The sequence below is a fragment of the Medicago truncatula genome, chromosome 2, assembly GCF_003473485.1.
Source record: "Medicago truncatula cultivar Jemalong A17 chromosome 2, MtrunA17r5.0-ANR, whole genome shotgun sequence".
Taxonomy (NCBI): domain Eukaryota; kingdom Viridiplantae; phylum Streptophyta; class Magnoliopsida; order Fabales; family Fabaceae; genus Medicago; species Medicago truncatula.
Window position 1 is genome coordinate 41143448 of NC_053043.1, and position 19734 is coordinate 41163181.

The following is a 19734-nucleotide window of genomic DNA, read 5'->3' on the forward strand; positions in this document are numbered from 1 at the left end:
CGCTGAAGCACAAACCGAATCGGCTCCTCCTTGTTAGAGCAGATCGGAATCCGAGGTAAAGAAGGTAGTATTTTATTTTCGTGTTGTTTGATTGTAGATCTAGAACGTGTTGTTGCTTTTCTTTGAAATCTAAGTCCGGATCTATCATCTACACGAAAAAGGATATAATAATATGTAATTGTTTTTGAAAAAGGAGTGTTTTGAAAACTCCGGCACGGTGGTGCACCACCGGCCACCGCGCCGGAACCCCATCCCTTCCGTCGGAGAAAATGAAGAAATTAGGAGAGCTTTCACGTGAGAAAAAAGGAGAGGAGAGAGAAAGGAAATTTGGAAATGAATGAATTTTGTGAACTACAGCCTATATATAGGCCTCTTTGATCTCATACGCGTGGGTGTACGGCCTTACCATGCACCCACGCACCCTTGTTCTTTGAATCTTTGATCCTGTGGTCTATGTTGCTCCTCTGCATGATTGAACCAAAGCTGTCCGATCTTAATCTGTCTGATCTTAATCATGCGGCTAATGTTTAACCTAATGACCCGCTCCAGTAACCCGAACCGACCCGTTTTTGCTTAAGCCCAATTGTTTTTAAAATTCACTACAGTTTTGTTAATTATACCCCTGTTTTACTTTCTGCACCTCTTTCACTTTTGAAAATCTCTCTAAAAATTACAAAAATATGTTTTTGCTTTGTATTAATTGTTTATTTACTGTTTTGTCATTATTATTGTAGTATATTTGAATCATCTCATGCATATTTAATTTTTTGTCATTTTATTTCATTGGCATTATTTTTAGTATGTATAATTAGGAAGTTGATGTAATTTATTTTGTGCATTTTATTTCTTGCTATTTATATTTCTCTTGAGACCATAGAATGTATCTAGGAATTGATGTAATAACACAACGCACCGACATACGCACCAACACCACCACACTTTATTTTCCGCTTTTATTTTCTTTCATGTTACGTCGTTGCGTTTAGTTTTTTTAGCTAGCGTTTAGTTTAGAAAAAATCATTTTCTCAAAAAAATCAAATATGCAAAACTCCAAAAATATTTTCTTAATAAACCTTGATTTGTAACCCAAGTGTTTTCCTTTTTATTTTCTTAATCAAATGCTTAATTGAATTAATATTCATAATAGACTTGATTTCTTTGTAATTAAAATCCGACCAACCTCACCTTATTTTATCTCATGCCTTGAGGCCTCTTTCTCTTCTAAAAACCCATTTTCAAAAATCTTAAAATCAACCTAACCCACCAAAAAGAAACTTTTTAGATGAACTACATTGGTTTTGATCCCTTTTCTTTAAGGGTATGTAGGCATAGGATTTTTATCCTTCCAAATCAAATAAAAATAACCAAAAAATGCTTCTTCTCCCTCCATTCTTTCACTTAGATTTTTAGGTAATAATTTTCAAATAAGCAATGAATTTAGCACAAGATAAATTAGGTAAGAGGTTCCTACGGAATACCGTAGACGCTTAGGGTGCTAACACCTTCCCTTCGCGTAACCAACCCCCGAATCCAAAGTCTCGATAAGGGTTTTTTACTCATTTTTTCCCTTCCCACGAATAAAAATCGAGAGTTCAAAGATTGACGGTTCAAATCAATTAATTGTTTGATATCCGAAAATCACGAGCACACACCCCATCATTTAAATTATCCTAAAACTACCCATAGGGAAACCAATTGATGAAAAGTAACTACGCAGAAGTTAAGAAATTGATTATTCCCTCTTAGTTCCCCCTGCACCTCTAATTGTACAAATGAATTTGAGTAGCCTCTCAAATTGCTTCACCAACAACATCTAATTTAGCATGGTCTCATTTTGAATTTCTCCTACACAAGACTATGAACCCCAGGTTTATGAAGTTGACAAAACCCAGAATTACAACTGATTAAATACATTCATCCTCTACAAACATAGAATAACAGTGACTATCATGTCTTCATTCACCTGACCGCATCTTAACCTCGTTAATAGTACTATTTGACAAGCTTAATAGAAACAATAAGAAATCAAACAAGCTCGAATGTCAATCCAAATCAATGATCTTTAAAAATTAATCAGTAATCACTTAGTTATACTTGGTGCAATGTGATTTCCTATTTTACTTCATGGAGGGAGTGGGTGTGGCTACACTGAACGATAATCAAATTATTAAATAAGTCTCAACATATTAATTGAAGAGGAATTCTCATATAAACTTGAACTGCAAAAGATAGACATCTTATACTATAATCCATATCATTGGTTATAGCAATTCATTATTAATTAACACTGATAATGGATTATTTATTACTTAATAATATGCCACTGCTTAGGTGAGATAATCACCTCAAGGCTAAGGGAACCTGTTGCGCATTTTGGCTGTTGTTAGGATATCTAAAGGCCTAGATTAGAAAGACCAATTTCTTTTGACTTGGCTCGAGAATTCTCAATTTCTTCCTCCTCGGTAACCAACCAATTATAGGGAAGCTGTATTTAGGTCCAGAGTTGCTGCTGGTTTCTTGTACATAATCTAAGACAAGTTGGGGCGCATCGGATTCCATGAAGTGTTCCGAGAACCTAGAGCGAGACTCTTGCATTTGCTCATGTGATATGTGCTCCAGTTTTTAAGAAATGGCAATGCTGTTGAAATATATAGATTAACCAAAGATGTTTGGAGCCATCAATTTTGTTCAGTTCCAAACTGAGTGGCATATCGAAGCGTTCCTCTGTGTGTTCACTTTCAAAAGAAAGATAAAAAGGATGTGGCAGTGCCGAGGAAAATGAATCCTGTGGAGAACCAGAATTTGCAGGACAATTGTTTACCTCAAATGCCACAGAGAAGGCAAAGCCAAACCACTTAACATCTACAGCAGAATCTACAATCCTTACTATTGCACCCCCGTCAAATTGATGATTGAACCATTCTGGAATACAACAACTTGATGGAAAATCAATGTTTTTCCAATCCCAAGGAACAACAATATCAAAGCTGCGCCGAAAGTGATGGGTATTCTGATACCAGAAGAAAAACAAACATAAGTATATTAGAGCTCGAGAGTGCAAGGCAACGGCAAATAATTATTATCCACGAAATATGCTAAGTAGCTGGCGACTTGCAGATAATGATTAATCGACTAAAGGCATCCAAAAACATGTAATTTTATAATTGCCAAATCGGGAAAAAATTCTAGAATAACTTCTTCATAATGAGAACACGTAAAAAATAATTGAGCTTATGGAAATGCAACAATTTGATTAAAATATGTTGCATTATAGATTTTCCTGACTGCACAAGTTAGACTAGAAATTTTTTAAGATACAAACCTGAAGTAGTCTTCGTAACCATGTATATTCTATGGATTTCTTCGTGAACTTGGGGCAGTCAAAAATATATAATCCTGACCTATGACGAGATCCCCCTGCCATTTTAAAATCTCTTCCTTTAGAAGAAGCACTTGGTGAAAGTGGCCATTGACGAATAGTTTGAAGCTCGTGGCAATGAGATAAGTTTATATAAGATAGACTCTTAAGATCATAAAAATCATTAGGTAGTGCATCAAATTTGTTTCCTTGTAGATTTACTCTTTCTAAACACCTTAGCTCTCCAATAGCATCTGGTACCTCATGAAGATTGCAAAAGCTTAAATCCAGAGAAATCAAAGATCTTCTATAACCATAAGCCCTTTGTGGTGTAGAGTTGTAAGTTTCAAGCAACCGTAAAAATCTAGAGTTACAAGGGAAATCATCCTATTGACGCTATCGGGAATTACAATCAAATTTGTGCAGTTTCTCAAGAATTTAAGCTTTGCAAGATCCCCAATGGATTCATGAACCATGGATAAAGTTGTACATCCATCCATATCAAGGTACTCAAGATTTCATGCCCCAGTAAAATCTGGCATCTTTTCAAGTTTTGTGCAACCACAAAGGCGTAGAACTTGGAAAGAACTTAAATTTGATACACTACCGAAGTCAAGGTCAACCAAACTGCTGCAGTTTTGCAAACTTAAGAAAACAAGTTCTGTAAGATGTCCAATTGATGAATGGACATGTATTAAGTTTGTGCATCCCGTAAAATCTAGTCGCTCAAGTTTTGGGGTCCAAAAAAACTTTGGAGTCTCTATAAGATACTTGGAGTTGCTCAAATCCATCCTTTTCAAATAAGGGAGATCCTGTAAAGAGAATTGCAACCATCAGTAAAGATATCCCCACCAAAACTTGAATTTTATCAATTTGTCGTCATGTGATTTCAAAATTCAGTGCAAACTTTAAAACAAAAACCTAATGCAAGCTGGCACACATTTTAAGATGTTGAATATAGTGCATAATAGCAACTCTAATGGGATTGCTTTACAGAATAAGAAGTCCTACTTAGTAAAGGGTTTAATAAATTAATTATTGTTGAAATTTAAAGATATAAAATTCTTAGTTAGATCCATTTCGTAAAAATATTAGGTGTTGGGTTAGATGGGTTGAGTTTTTATTGGTACTATCAAGACTCATATAGGTACCCCCATGGGGATATTTTCTTTAAATCAATAATTTTAAATTGTATATTTCTTCAAACCTCTTCTTTCATGTGAGGACTAAACACACAAATATTTGTTATTTTATCAGAGAGAATCAAAACCTCTTTTGTCAGCTCCGATAAATCGGTTGACATTTTCATCAAATCTCTGTGTTAAGAACCCAAGAATTGAATACCAATGAATAAACAATTTTTTAAGAATTTTCCCAATTGTGTCAAGGAAACTCTTGAAAGAGAGATTCTCTCCAATTTCTTAAAAAAATTGTTATCAGAGAGAATCAATGAATAAACAATTTTCCCAAGAATTTTTTATGATACAATATGAGAAGTCCAAAGTTTGTCATATTTGAAAATCCTTCAACTGTACATTTGGAGATATTTTCCTTTTGATCGAAAACTACAGCTTTAACATTGTTTGTTCCCTGAGAAAAGAATAGAATAAGCATAATATAGAAAGAAAACAAATGAAATTACTTGAACCAATTATGTTAGAAACTTCAATTACTTATATATCCTATATTAAAATGTAGAGGTTTTTTTTTTTTTATGGAAATAAGAAAATCATTAAATCAAACTGTGTTTAAATTAACCGTGAAAAACCTACATAATAATTATTAAAAACAAGTTTCCAGTTTGGGTACTACTTGATGATGTTCTAGGAAAAATTGGTAAAAATGTACAACCAAAAGATAATCAGAATGATAATAAATAAAAATTATACAAAAAGTCTTCAAAAAAATCAAATGTTTGGCATAAAACAAATCTAAGCAATATTTATTGGCTCAAAATAGGGTTACAACTTACAAGGCAGAGAATACTTATTGCCTCAAAAAAGTATTTGCCAACATATTACACAATTAATTCGACTATGGACAAACAGCACAGACTAAACTAAATTATTGATGACCATAAACATATTGAGTTTAATTTGTATATATACATCATCAGTGTAGAAAGTTTTACATTGTCGTCAAATCACAACCAATCAAATGAATGACTTTAAAAGTAATTATTAATAAAGTCAAACATTTTCAATGATCCGACCGTTACAAATAGTGTAAACATTTTTACACTGCAATGTATACAAATTGAATCCTACATAACCCCAAGCAAGTTAAGTTCACTCAAAAGGAATAAACTGCACCCTCTAGTTGTGGAAACATAATTTGTTACCGTTTTTGTCATCAAAACATGATAGAAATCATTGCATCGCCATAATCTACTCCATGATCCTGGCTCTTCGGGAAATTGGTGCCGAACAATTTTCTTCCCCAGTTCTTGTAACATATCATGCATATGAATCTCCTCGTTTTTAATGGTAATAAGTGATTTCTCAAGGATTCTTTGAATTCCAATTTGAGGGTATAATCCACAAGCATCTAGAATTCGCTTTACATAATCTTCCCTCTCCCCTTTAAAGAAGCAAGCAATGTGCAGAAATATTTCCTTCTCCTCATGTTGTAGTCCATCAACACTCATCTGAAGCACATCCATTATTTTACTGTCTGGATTGTTCCTCAATCTATCCAAAGCATCTATCCACAGAGTAGCATCTCGGGTACACAAGAAAGAAGCAACTACTCTAATTGCTAATGGAAGATGTTGAGCATATTTTAGTACCTCCGGAATTAACTCAATAAAATCGTAGCTTTGGTCTTCACCTTTGAAGGCATTTCTATGAAAAAGCTCATAGGCATCATTACTATTCAACAGTGGAACTTCATGTACTGTATCTGCCCCATATACTCTTAGAATATGTTCATCCCTTGAGGTTATGATTATTCTACTACCTCAACAAAGTAATTTAGGATTTATAGCCAACTCCTGCAATTGCTCTAATTGATTAATGTTGTCAAGAACTACTAGGACCTTAATGCCACTGTGAAGCCTATTTACCATAATTCCAGCTATTTCACATGCATCATGTGAATCTAGATTTCTTTCATCTAGAGCTTGACGAAGAATTTGTTTTTGTACGGCAGCAATGCCACCATCCATATAAATTTTGCTTGTGTTATGAATAAAACAACGAGCATCAAACTGATATGAGATTCTGTCATACAAAACAGTAGCATGAGTTGTCTTTCCTACTCCACCCATCCCCCATATTCCCAGAACTCGAAAGTCATCATCCTCTAAGCTCAATTTTAGAAGCTTTTCTAATTCTTCTATGCGAGGTTGCATCCCAACAAGACCACTGGTAAACCCTGAGAATTTATGATCCAATTTTTTTATCACTGCTTGAACAATTTTTTCAATCTCTGTAAACTCTGGCCTGAAAGTGGAAAAACATGAAAAATAAACTAAACTCCAGCCTGAAAGTGGGGGAAAAAAAAAAACACAAAACTACAAGATCACCTAAGTTACATGAGATACATTAATGGATGTGTATAACTTGTTGAGGAAAAAAATTCAAGTCGAATAATGAAAGTTGATATCATGACCAGCTATGGACCCTAACACACACCGATACCGACTATTAGGTTTTAAATAAAGTTCCAAAACTTCGATCTAGGCTGCAATATAACAGTTTTTAATGTTACCAAAATCACAATACAACTGCAATTAAGGTCGTATAGGCCAGACTTGATCACGATTCTACGCTAATTCAAGAATTCCAAAGCAAATGTAATGCTATCGCGATCACAACTGTTATCACGACAGTAATCTATGAAGCACGAACACGTCTGAGATTAGGCGTGTTGCCGTGGGGAAGGGGTCGTAGTAATTCGGATTCGGCTAGGAGGTTAGTAAATTGGTCAAAAATTGTTCCATCCAAGAATCAAACTCGGTACCCAGAATGATTCGTTCTTAGGTGGACCCCATTAACCATTTAAAGTTAAACTCAACCACTTTGTTAAACAAGTTGTAGAGTTTAGATGCCTTCTCGAGTAAGATATTTTATAATTAATTTCATATTTCTTTAATTATAATAAATAAATATGTGTGTATTCTTGTAGTGTCCTGTAATTTTTTACATTAGCAGGGTCAATAAGTATGTGTTCTGTCAAGACACATATTTGTGCTTCATTTGTTATCACGACCGTTATTTAAAACCCTACTAAATAGACACTGGTATAATTAAGGGGGTTGGGATCCTCTTCATTTCCAAAGTAAAATGGAAAAAAAAATGCAGGGTTGGAAAAAAAATGGAGACAATCTTAACCTTCAATTAAAGTACTAGTGATGATTGTTTAGTTGTAATCATAAGAGTCACCACAAAATGTAAATAAAAGATCACATACTATCATACAAGAATGAATAAAAAAACGTGTTATCTTTTACTCCATCAGTTTTAAAATGATTTCGTTTTAGAAAAACAAAATTGTTTTAAGATGAATGTCACTTTCAATTTCCAATGCAATAATAACTTTTAATTTTTAATTATACCCTTCAATTAATATGTACACTAATTACAAAATATCACTTTTAGTTTCCAATGCAATAATAACTTTTAATTTTTAAGTATACTACTTACTAATTAATGTTAATGCATTTTTAACATGTGTGTAAAATCTTAAGCGACAATTGTATCACAACTCTCTCCCATCGAGAAACCTTGTCTGGGTCGTAGTTTAACTTCTTAGTGCGTGAATTGTAATCACCATTGAAAGCCCAGCTCAGATTACTTCGAACATAAGACGGATCAATATCATAGAAAATGGGGATAACAGTTTGATTCAATTCTCTGCGTCAATCTGAAATAGCAACCATTTCATCCAAACACCATGATGAATCAGAATAGTTCGCTGAAAAGACAACTATAGAAAGCCTTGAATCTCGAATTGCCTGAAGAAGTTATTCTGAAATGAAATCTCCTTTCCGGAGAGATTGATCATCCTTGAAGACAGAGATACCTTTTCTGATGAGATGATGATAGAGATGATCGATGAAAGTGTTGCGAGTGTCGGTGCCTCTGAAACTGATAAACACATCATGTAGAAAGCATGGTTCCGAGGGAGAGAGAGATGAGATGAGATGCAATGCTTTGAATTTCCAACTAAAGACTAAGAGTGTGTTTGGATGGGGTAATTGAGAAATTTTAAAGAATTTAAAATTCTAGGCAATTTAAATGATTCAATTAAATTACTTTCATTTCTCAATTCTTTTGTTTGGATGAAGTAATAAAAAAATTCATTGTCATCATTTTTTGCCAACTTTTATAAATTTTAATTTTTTTGGGCCAAATTTGAAAATTGAAATTAGGGGTCAAAATGTAAATTTCAAAAAAATTGAGGGGTCAAATTATAATTTTCGAAAAATTTGAGGGACCAATTTGCAATTTTTTGGAGATTTATTGGGGTCAATTTGAAATTTTTGAAAAAATTGAGGACCAAAATGCAAAATATGAAAAATAACAACAATGAAAAAATTTGAAATTCTTAGCTTTTAGGTGTCATTTGAAATTCTCTAAATTTAACTTGAACAAAATACTTTATAAATTTCCATTATTTTGAAAATGCTTCAAATTATTATCCAAACATTGGAATTCACCCCAAAGTATTTGAATTCCCTTAAAACAATACATTTCCTCAAAACATTCCCCCATCCAAACACACTCTAAGGGTCTGTTTGTTTTGGATGATAGGATAAAGAAAGATTGATGAAAGAATAGAAAGTATATGGATTAATAATCTTTCCTTAGTTTAGTTGCTTTGTTAATGTGAAAAAAAAGTATCAATTTGGTGGGGGTCCACGTTGTAAAACTTTCCGCTCAAAGCACTGGAAATGGATGCCACAATTGTAAAATTACAATATTGCCAATATTTGAAAAATCCTAATGTGCTTGTTTTCTCATCTGTGACTTTGGTTTCAGGCATTCAACTTTTATTACTACTATATATGTATATGCAATATAATACCGGTAATTTATTATTTGTTTTTTTAGGGGTTATTATTTGTTTTTTTTTATTAATATATGTTAAGTCATATGTATATAATATTCAAATTTTTAATGTAAGGATATTTATGTCATTTTAATAAGCATAGATTTATCTATCCTTTACTTTTCTTTCCACTTTCTTTGATACCAAACACTTAAATAATCATCTCACTTTCCATTCACTTTCTACTCTCTTTCATTCCTTCAACAATCTTTCCACATACTATCTTTCCTTTAACTTTCTTTCATCTTTCAAACAAACCCTAAAGGTTGATGAGAAGTTGACTTACAATTTGTTTGGGAGTGGGGTTTGGTGAATAACGGAAATGACTTATTTCTTCGTTTGGGTAAATGAATCTGCAAACAATTTTTTCATTTTTTTTTATCCGGTAGCTAGGGGGCTGGAATTCACTTTTTAAAGTGAATAAGTGGGGTGTCCGTAGGGATGGCAATGGATACCCAATGGTAGGGTACTATAGTATCCATCCCCATACCCGCGTTTGTAAAAAATGCTCGTACCCGTGCCCGTACCCTCGTGGGCAACAACTTTAGTGCCCTTCCCCATATCCTATGGGCACTTAAGTGCCCATACCCGCACCCATTACCCGCACTTTAGCCATGGAAAGATAATAAAAATCACCACACTTGAAATAAAACTACGATCCAAATTTTTTTAAATCAACTTACGAAATAATATGAATCGTAATATTTAACCAAATAAAAAAACATCCAAATTATTCCTGAAAAAAAAAAAAATAGATACCTTACATCAGTTATATGTTAAAAAGTTGTAGTTGCATGTTAAAATCATAATAAATTGTTACTAAAGTTTTTATCAATCTTTTTTAGGTTTAAGGTTAGGCTTAAATAGTTAAATTTATTAATTAATTGTACACCAAAAATAAATAAATTATTTATAATATTACATAAATACATATATGCGGGTGGCGGGGCTGGGTAGTACAGTGCCCATATCCGTGCCCATACCCATATAAATTTGCGGGTAATTACCCATACCCAAGCCCGGACCCATGAAAGCGGGGTTTTACCCCCGGGTATTTTTTGCGGGTGCCCATAGGGTTTGGGTCCAATTGCCATCCCTAGGTGTCCGAGGTTCGAACCCCGACCTTGTATATAATAATGCATTGTTCTACCAACTGAGTTATGCTCATGGGACTCAACAATTTATTCATGGGCAATGCTAACGAGTGACCACCTAAATGCTTTTTGAATATCTTTTAAAGTTTAAATTGAAAATTTTACTTTAAAACTTATATATTCAACACATTAAAACATAAAAATAAAAAAAAATAAAAATTGTTCGGAAAGTTATAAATTATTTTCAGGTTTCTTTTAACTTGAACCAATTGAATATAAACCATGAAATCTACTCTTTTTCTAATAAGTTTCGCTCACACTCAACCAAACTGACCAAAATTCCCCTGCTCTACTTAACTAACGCATGTGTAAATCAAACGTGATTTAATTTTACACATACGCGACTTAAGTTATGCCGCATGAGTTAACTTACGTAAGTATTATACCTCGTGTGAGTTAACTCACGTTAGTTTATTGAAATTCTAAAAGAAAGGGCTCTGGTAATCTGAATAATTGTTTGACACATAAATTGAACTTACTTTGGTGGAGCTCATTGATAAGTTGAACTCAATTGGTTTTGTTTTTTTTGTTACGAACTCAATTGGTTTGAATGTGCACAATTTGCTACTCCTATTACAAGAGAAAAAAATCACTTGTTAATCCATTGAATTACTAGTGTATTTTATCCGTAACATATTTAAATACATCAATTATTCAATTAATTTAAAAAGTAATTTTTTTTCTTATAATAAAGATGGAATGAGTCTTTCATATTTTTCGTTATTTTTTATTCATAATTTCATTAACATGTAATTCTAAATCTTATTATAAAATATGAAACATCATAAAATAAAATTAAAATATGTGGAGAATTACTAAAGTTGATAAAATATGGTTATTTAAAAGTGAACTTTATACTCTAATCTATAAAATTAATAAAAAAAATATTTAAATTAATTATCATTGACATTTAATCATAAAGAAATTAATTAATTTTTCTTAAATGGTGATTCAAAATTAGTATATATCATAAAAATATTTTTATTTATGTTTTTTTATTTAATTGCTTGTTCATGTGAATAGAAGTGGCAGAATAAACAAATAAATCATTGAAGAAGGTTTTATTTAATACAAATCATGGTAGTCTTAGTCTCATCAGCTATGTGGGAAGTCCCGTAACCAAGAGATAACTTTGTTTCCCATTCACTTCCCTGTTCTCGTTTTCCTCTTCTTCAGTAACATACCAATTATAACAAAACCGGACTTTAGGCTTTACCTCAGCTTCATACCAATCATAAGGAAGCTGGACTTCAGGCCTCTTGCTGCTGCTACATTCATGCACATGATCCAACTGAATATAGTCGTTTTGATGAACCTCATTTGTGTTCAACTCGAATGAACTATAGATATCATGCTCAAATACCATGTGTAATCCCCATGTCTTCAACTCCAAACCTGGGTGAGCTTTAAATGTGATTTGTGCTCCTGTTGTTACAAAATGGCAGTGGGGCCTGGAGATATAGATTAGCCAGATATATTCTGCATTTGAGCCATCAACGTTGATCAGGTCTAACTGAATTGGTATATCAAAGGTTTCTTCTGTTTGTTCACTTTCAAAAGAAAGATAAAGAGGATATGGCAGCTGTGAAGAAGCAGGAGTTGATGGACAACAATTTTCCACAAATGCCACGCAAAAGGCAAAGCCAAGCCAATTGTCAAACTTATTATAGTCTGTTATCTTTACTCTTGAATTTCCTGCAAATTGATGATCAAACCACAGTGGAATTGTGTCGGACGGAACAACAATGTCAAGGCCACAGCGGAAATGACAAGGATTCTGGTACCAGTGCAAAAAAGAATAAAAAATAAATAACCACAATATATCAGGACTTGAGAGAAAGAGGATGCGAGAGGGAAGGAGTGAAAATTGTACCTTCACTAAATTTTTCAGCCACAAAACTGCCAAGTCTAGACTTTGTCCTGTCATCTTCAAATGGGGACAGTTGAAAATATATAATCCTGACCTATGATTATGAGATCCGGACACCATTTTAAAATACCTTCCCCCATATGAAGAAGTAGCACACAATTGGAGCTCAGGCAAAGATTGAAGCCTGCTGCAATGCGCCAAGTTTAAATAAGCTAGACTGGAAAGCCCCCCCACTGAAGATGGTAGTGAAATTAAGTTGTTTCCTTCAAGATTTAGCCTTTCTAAATGCCTTAACTCTCCGATAGCATTCGGGACTCTACTTAGATTGCAAAAGCTTAGGTCCAAAAAAATCAAAGAATTCATATAGTATGAAGATATGAGTTCATCATTAGAGAGATCAACATTTATTTCAGACACTGATGTGTTTCCCAGCAAGGGTAGACTCTCTAGTTTGAAGCAGCCACATAAATCTAGAGTTTCAAGCGAAGTCATGGAATTAATGCTTTCAGGAATACTGGCAAGACTCGTGCACTCTCTAAAACTCAAGAATTTAAGCTGTGTAAGATCCCCAATAGATTGATTGATCGTTGATAAACTCACACATTGATCAATATCAAGATACTCAAGATTTGAGACCCCTCTAAAATCTGATACTATTTCCAGTTTAGAGCAGCCTGAGAGGTGTAGAACTTTGAGAGAGTATAAGTTAGATGCAGGGTGACCATCAAGAACAAGACTGACCAAATTCCTGCAACCTTCCAAACTCAAGAAAGCAAGTTCTTTTAGAAGTCCAATGGATGGATGGACATACGACAGGTTTATGCATCCTGTAAAATCTAGCCTCTCAATTATTTGGCTCCCTGTAAAATTTGGAGTCTCGACAAGACATCTGGAGTTGCTCAGATCCACCCTTTTCAAACAGGGGAGATTCTGTGAAGAGAGAATGAACAACCAACTATTAATATGTCGTATTAAATTTTGAACATCATCAATTGACTTAGGCGTGCTTTCTTTAATTTTCATAAAGAATCTATACTTCATTTGTTTACTTGATATTCATATTTAAATAAGAGAAAATTATTATTTTCTCTGCAGTAGTTTATGTTAACTATTTTTTTTATAAGCAATAGTTTGTGTTTACTGATCATGCTTTATATAGTCATAAAAAGCATCTCGACTGACTAAAATTAGTTCACAAAATATCTCACCCAGATTTTCTTCAAAGAATGCTAGCTATTCCTTAATTATTCAAAAACTCATCACTATATGTGTGACTATCATTTAAAAAGTAATCTACAACATTTCATGATATTAAATTATTCTTAAACTAAAAAGAGAAAAATGGAAGACATCATTACAGTACCTTGTGACCGTCCCATAGTCGTTTGATGAGGCTACAAGGCATATTCAGTTCAACAAGTCGAAGTGGCTCAAAATTTAATGGCAAAGAAGCAAAAGGGTAACCATACCACAGAAGATACTGCAAGCTGTTAGAAAGGAAGTTGAGACTTCCTGAAAAATTTGTATGATATAATATAAGAATTTTAAGTCCCCTCATTATTGACAATCCTTCAGCCTTTAACAGAGGATATTCCGAGATATCCTCTTTTTTATCTAAAATTATGGCTTTAACCTTGTCTGTTCCCTGAAAATATAAAACTGCTTGAATAAATTGGAGTTTTTGAGGTCAAAATAGATGCTTAATTGCACTTTTGTCCCCCTCTATTTTATAATTTTCACAAAATCGGTCCGCCTCAATTCAAAATTGAACATTTTGGCCCCTATTTTCACATTTTTTATAATTTTTCCCAACGCCATTTTGGCCTCAAGAATCTATGATGTGGCACCTTTTTAGTAAAGGAAGTGACATTAAAGATGAGTATGTGGCAAATCCAAGTGTACTTTTTTATCCACCACATTAAACTATTATATAAGGTGGCTTCTACGGTAAGGTCTATAGAAACGGTGATAGGCGCCAAAAAAGGAGATTAATTACCCTAATGTTAAATCAAGATACAAAATATCATTTTTGAGACCAAAATCCACCTTTTTGACACGAAAATACACATTTTTTAGGGCTTAAAGCATGGCTTGGGACCAAAATTGCAAAAAATGTGAAATTAGAGGACCAAAAAGTTCAATTTTAAAAAAGAGGGACCAAATCTGCAATTAAGCCGAACTTATTCTATAAAAGGGGAAATAAATTTAAATTTTGAAACATATCTTGTTACCGTTTCTGTCATCATGACTGGATTGAAATCCTCATAAAGCCACAATCTACTCCACGATCCTGGTTCTTCAGGAAATTGTTGCCGAACTATTTTCTTCCCCAACTCTTGCAACATTTCGTGCATATGAATCTCCTGATTTCTAATAGTTATGAGTGAACTTTCAATCAAACCTTGAATTCCAAGGTGAGGGTGCAACCCACAAGCATCTAGAATTCGCTTCACATATTCTTCTTTCTCCCCTTTAAAGAAACAAGCAATATGCAAAAATATTTCTCGGTCCTCCGAATGTAATCCCTCAAAACATACCTGAAGCGCATCCATGACTTTGTTGTCTGGATTATTCCTCAATCTATACAAGGCATCTCTCCACTGGTTAGCATTTCGAGTACACAAGAAAGAACCCACTACTCGAATTGCTAATGGTAGACCTTCGACATATTTTAGTACTTCAGGAGTCAGGTTCAAACATTCGCTAGCGGGATCCTTGCTTTTGAAAGCTTTTCTATAGAAAAGTTCGCGAGCATCATTATTATTCAACAATGGAACTTCATATGATACGCATGTACCGTGAGATAATGATAACTGTTCTCCATAGACTCTTAGAATATGCATATTCCTAGTTGTAATGATCATCCTACTTCCTTTACCAACCAATTCAGGATTTATAGCTAATTCTTCCACTTGCTCTAGTAAATCAACATTGTCAAGAACTACAAGAAACTTTCTGTTGCACAGTCTTTTACGTACAATTCCAGATATTTCAGAAGGGCTGTATGTCTCTAGATATTTTTCATCTATGGTTTGCCGAAGGATTTGTTTCTGGAGAGAAACAGCACCACCATCTCTATAGATTTTGCTTACATTCTCAATAAAACAGCTTGCATCAAATTGAGAGGAGATTCTATCATACAAGACAGACGCAAGAGTTGTCTTTCCGATTCCAGCCATCCCCCAAATACCTACAACTCGAAGTTCATCATCATCTGAGCTTAATTTCAAAAGACTTTCTAATTCTTCTACCCGAGGTTGTGTCGCAATAAGGTCATCAGCAAACCCTGAGAATTTATGACCCAATGTTTTTATCACCTCCTGAACAATATTTTCAATTTCTCGAAACTCTGGCCTGTAATATAAAGGGAAATAAAAACCTATGTTATTGCCTAAGTTAAACAAGCAGATAGTTATGTTAGGAATTAGGATGAATATAATAAGGATTTATACTTGTATATAGATCTTAAGAATAGTATTAAGATGATGAAATGAGTCAATAACCTCTATTGATAATAAAAAACCAAAGCTTGATTTGAAAAATAGTTTGTGGAACATTGAAAACTCAATTGGACACCAGAAGTTCATATTTAGAGTGTAAAACAAGAAAAAAATACCCTTAACAATTACCACTTACTTGTTCCTGACATCCCAGCCTACTAATTCAGCCAACCTGCCCATTGCTTTCGTCCATCTCACAACCTTATCTGGATCACGTGTGAATTTCTTTTTGTGTAAAACAAAATCATTCTGATATACCCCACTCTGCTTTCGTACATCAGATGGATCAACATCATAAAAAATAGGGAAAACTGTTTGTTTGAAATACTCACAACAATCAGCAATTGCAGCCATCTCTTCCAAACACCAAGTTGATTCGGCATATGTTTTAGAGAAGACAACAATAAAAATTCGCGAATTTCGAATTGCTTGTAGAAGCTGCGGTGAAATAAATTCTCCTTTCTCAAGACTTTTGTCATCCTTGAAGGCAAAAATACCTTTTCTTGTTAGATGAGCATAAAGATGATCAACAAAACTATTGCGAGTGTCAGGACCTCTAAAACTGATGAACACCCCGTATTTATAGCTCTGATTGTGATTATAATCCATGGAAAATTTGGAATCTCCTAGCTTCAAATTGGAAGATGATAAACGACCCAACAGCGCACGAAACCGTTGCAGGAGAAAGGACTTCAATGAGAGTAACATATCTATGATACAACTTGAAAATTCAACAACAAAAATAAGAATAATTATTAACAAAAGAATAAACCATCGATTTAGTTTAAAGTATCATCCTATCTTCAATTTAATCTTAAAGTATCAATTAGTACGGAATTAGTCTTAAAGTATCAATTAGTCGTTGGAGCTTAACCTCTCTTACTTCAAAAGTTTATAGCATTGCATGAAAGTCTTTAGTAAAATAATAATAATAATAATAATAATAATAATAATAATAATAATAATAATAATAATAATAATAATAATAATTTATTGAGGTTTGCGAGTTTGAAAGTGAAAGGAGGGGAAGACTTTGGAATAAAGAAATAAGTAAATGGAAAGAATGAAGAGTTTGAAAGGAATGACTTTGGGATGTTTAGTTTTTTTTATAGGAAAATGCTGTTGTGCACGACATAGTAAGTCGTGCAGATCACACGAGTAGTGATGTGACTTTACTATTAACGTTTGAGTTCGCTTAACATCAACAAAGAAAAAAAAAACAGTGTTCTTATTCTCAGAAGCAGCGAACTCTTTTTTCTCCATCCAAACTTGAAATCCGCCGAACACTATATTTAATTAAGAATAGTTGTTGTGTTCAAGGTGTGTGGTGGATTTCAACGCTGTTTCAAGTATGAGTTTTGATATATTCAGGGTCACAACAGATTAAAAAAGAACACCATGTCGTGTATGAAATCAGGAAAAGTGGTTATCATCTTTCTCAATCCAAACTCAGCTTTCTCATAACATATTAATTATATGAAACCAGTATGGTTTTGTTTTATCTTTTGTAAATAGAAACAACGTATATATAAGCACTTATATGCTATAAGCAATTAATTAAGTTGTTTATCTAGTTTTGAATGCTGAAACAGGGGAATCAAAGTAAAGTGATGTTTGAGGATGGAATTGCAGCGATGATAAGCAGTTATAGTTGTGCGGCGAGAACCGTGGCGGTGAATGTAACAGCGGCGATGGCAAAGACAACAACGACGAAAACAAAAAAGACGCAGGCAACAACAAAGATGGCAACGATGACGATTGATCTATGGTGTTGGTGATTACTATTGCGGCTTGTAGAATTGGTGGTGAGATTAACCAATTAGTGGCGGCTAAAGTGCATTCGGCGCTGTAAATTTAACAGGGAAGAAGGTCCTAAATGTGTAAGTGATTTCTGTTGCTTCTTTTTTTTTTATACTAAATCAATAAGAATAAAAAAATAAAAAATAAAATAAGAAACTGTGCATGACTTTGAGTTTAAGCACGTGAGACGTGCGGTGTTGTGTGTGCAAATTGTCATGTACAATAGCAGTACTCTTTCATATAATACAAAATTCTTTTAATTTGGGGAATTCAAAAATTGTTTAGAGGAGGTTTTTTATGGATTTATAGGAATTTTGTTTTTTTGAAAAGGAAAATTTTATTCACGACGAGTTTATGCAAGACGCACAAAAAACTCCTGGCTGGGAAGAAAAAAAATACAACAAGGTGCCGCATATATAAGGAAACACCTTCACACCTAAAAAAACAACCAAAAAAGGCCTCGAATAATGAGGCTGTTATACTTGAGAAAACCATATAATTCAGTGTAATTATATGTGTCGGTGTCGTGTCGGTGTCGGACACGACACGTGTCCGACACGGAAACACGCCTAATCTGAGGAGTGTCCGTGCTTCATAGCTTATAAGTAACTCCTCCTCCCACATGAAAAGATTTCTTCTCCAAATAAACCTCCACTCCGAACCCACATCCGAAGGCTCCCCAACTTCCCTCACCATTGCCTCCTTTTGATTTGAGACCGAATAAAGTCTAGGATATTTTAAACGGAAACATTTCTCTCCTCTCCACCTATAGTTCCAAAAGCTAGAAGACAAACCATTCCCCACTTTTCTCACCACTACCAAGTTAAACCAATCTTGATTACCAAAATCCCCTAGGTTCACCACATCCTTCGACCAAAGAGATGAGTGCCTTGGACACACCATGTTGCTAAACTCCATTAAACTCTCTACCGCTTCACCATATTTCTTCACTAACACACTTTTTCACAAGGCTTTTTCCCCATCAATTAACCTCCAACGCCATTTAGAAAACAAGCTAATATTCATAACCCGAATATCCTTCACCCCTACTCCCCCATTATTTAAATCCAATTCAGGTTTGGTTTATCCCCTTATAAAAAAAATAGATTTTTACTGTCATTTAAAGATTACTTGAATTCCAATCTAATCTCGTCTAGATGTACAACACCAACTCCGTAATTAAATTTCCTTTTGTGTCCACTCTTTAACCCTTAGCTCTGAACGGTTGAACTACCCAACCCCTCAATTGAAATTGTGAAAAGGTGAAATGACTTATTTTTGTCTAAAGATTTAAGCATGAAATTGTACTTGTTGCTTATGCACTTTAACAACAATATGAACTAACAACAGAAGAATAATTATTAACGAAATAACAATGTGTAAATTAAGCATATTTTGATAGTGGAAGTACTATGTAAGTGAAGCATGGAAAAAAGTGAGGCCTAGGGTATCCAATTAAAAAATGATGATGATGATGAAATTAGTAAGTTGATGTTACCTGAAGTATTGAGCTTGAATTCAACTTGTCTCAATTCGTTTAAGTTTTTTAACCTCACTCACTTCAAATGTTTGCTGCAACACAAGCCACTGGATGAAAACAGAGCTCTCACTTACTATTTTGAGAAGATGTATGAATGAATTGTTTTATGAAAATGAAATCAATATACCGAAGATCGCAAGAAAGAGAGTCAACGAAGGTAACCAACAAATAGTTCTCCAATTAATTACTATTCTATCTTGAGATGATCGAGGTAGGTAGAAGACGAGAACTTCCAAGCATAAGAGTAAATAGCCAATTCCTCCCCAAAATTGTAAGTTTCGTTAATTACCCCCTTAAAATTAACAAAACTTCAATTTTCCCCTGAAATTGCACAACGTTAATCAATTTACCCCTTCCGTCAAATTCTTCTGTTAGTCAATATGACGTTTTACAAATATCCCCCTGAAATTTTGCACTTATGTGCAAAATGCCCCCGAACTTGAAAATTTATAATTTTT

At 33.9% G+C, this 19734-nt stretch overlaps 2 protein-coding genes and 1 pseudogene across 3 annotated transcripts; all 3 read right to left on the reverse strand.

Moving 5' to 3' along the window:
- Window positions 1-2219: 2219 nt before the first annotated feature.
- Window positions 2220-4373, reverse strand: LOC112419270 (uncharacterized). The gene is made up of 2 exons (XM_024776559.2): window positions 3323-4373; window positions 2220-3010 (listed from the first exon to the last, which is right to left on the reverse strand). Exons 1-2 carry the CDS (start codon window positions 3422-3424, stop codon window positions 2600-2602), a joined length of 513 nt encoding a protein of 170 aa, XP_024632327.1. The 5' UTR covers window positions 3425-4373; the 3' UTR covers window positions 2220-2599.
- Window positions 4374-5621: 1248 nt separating this feature from the next.
- LOC11405885 (disease resistance protein RUN1-like) lies at window positions 5622-10399 on the reverse strand (annotated as a pseudogene).
- Window positions 10400-11531: 1132 nt separating this feature from the next.
- Window positions 11532-19487, reverse strand: LOC11409492 (disease resistance protein RPV1). 2 transcript variants are annotated; one of them, XM_024776557.2, is made up of 6 exons: window positions 19235-19487; window positions 16073-16646; window positions 14668-15790; window positions 13800-14081; window positions 12440-13366; window positions 11532-12343 (listed from the first exon to the last, which is right to left on the reverse strand). In XM_024776557.2, the coding sequence occupies exons 2-6, from the start codon at window positions 16642-16644 to the stop codon at window positions 11666-11668; spliced, it is 3582 nt and encodes a 1193-aa protein (XP_024632325.1). In that variant the 5' UTR covers window positions 16645-16646; window positions 19235-19487; the 3' UTR covers window positions 11532-11665. The 2 variants fall into 2 exon arrangements, with proteins under 2 accessions (XP_024632325.1, XP_013464813.1); XM_013609359.3 differs by having other exon boundaries at window positions 16073-16657.
- Between the last annotated feature and the right edge of the window lie 247 nt (window positions 19488-19734).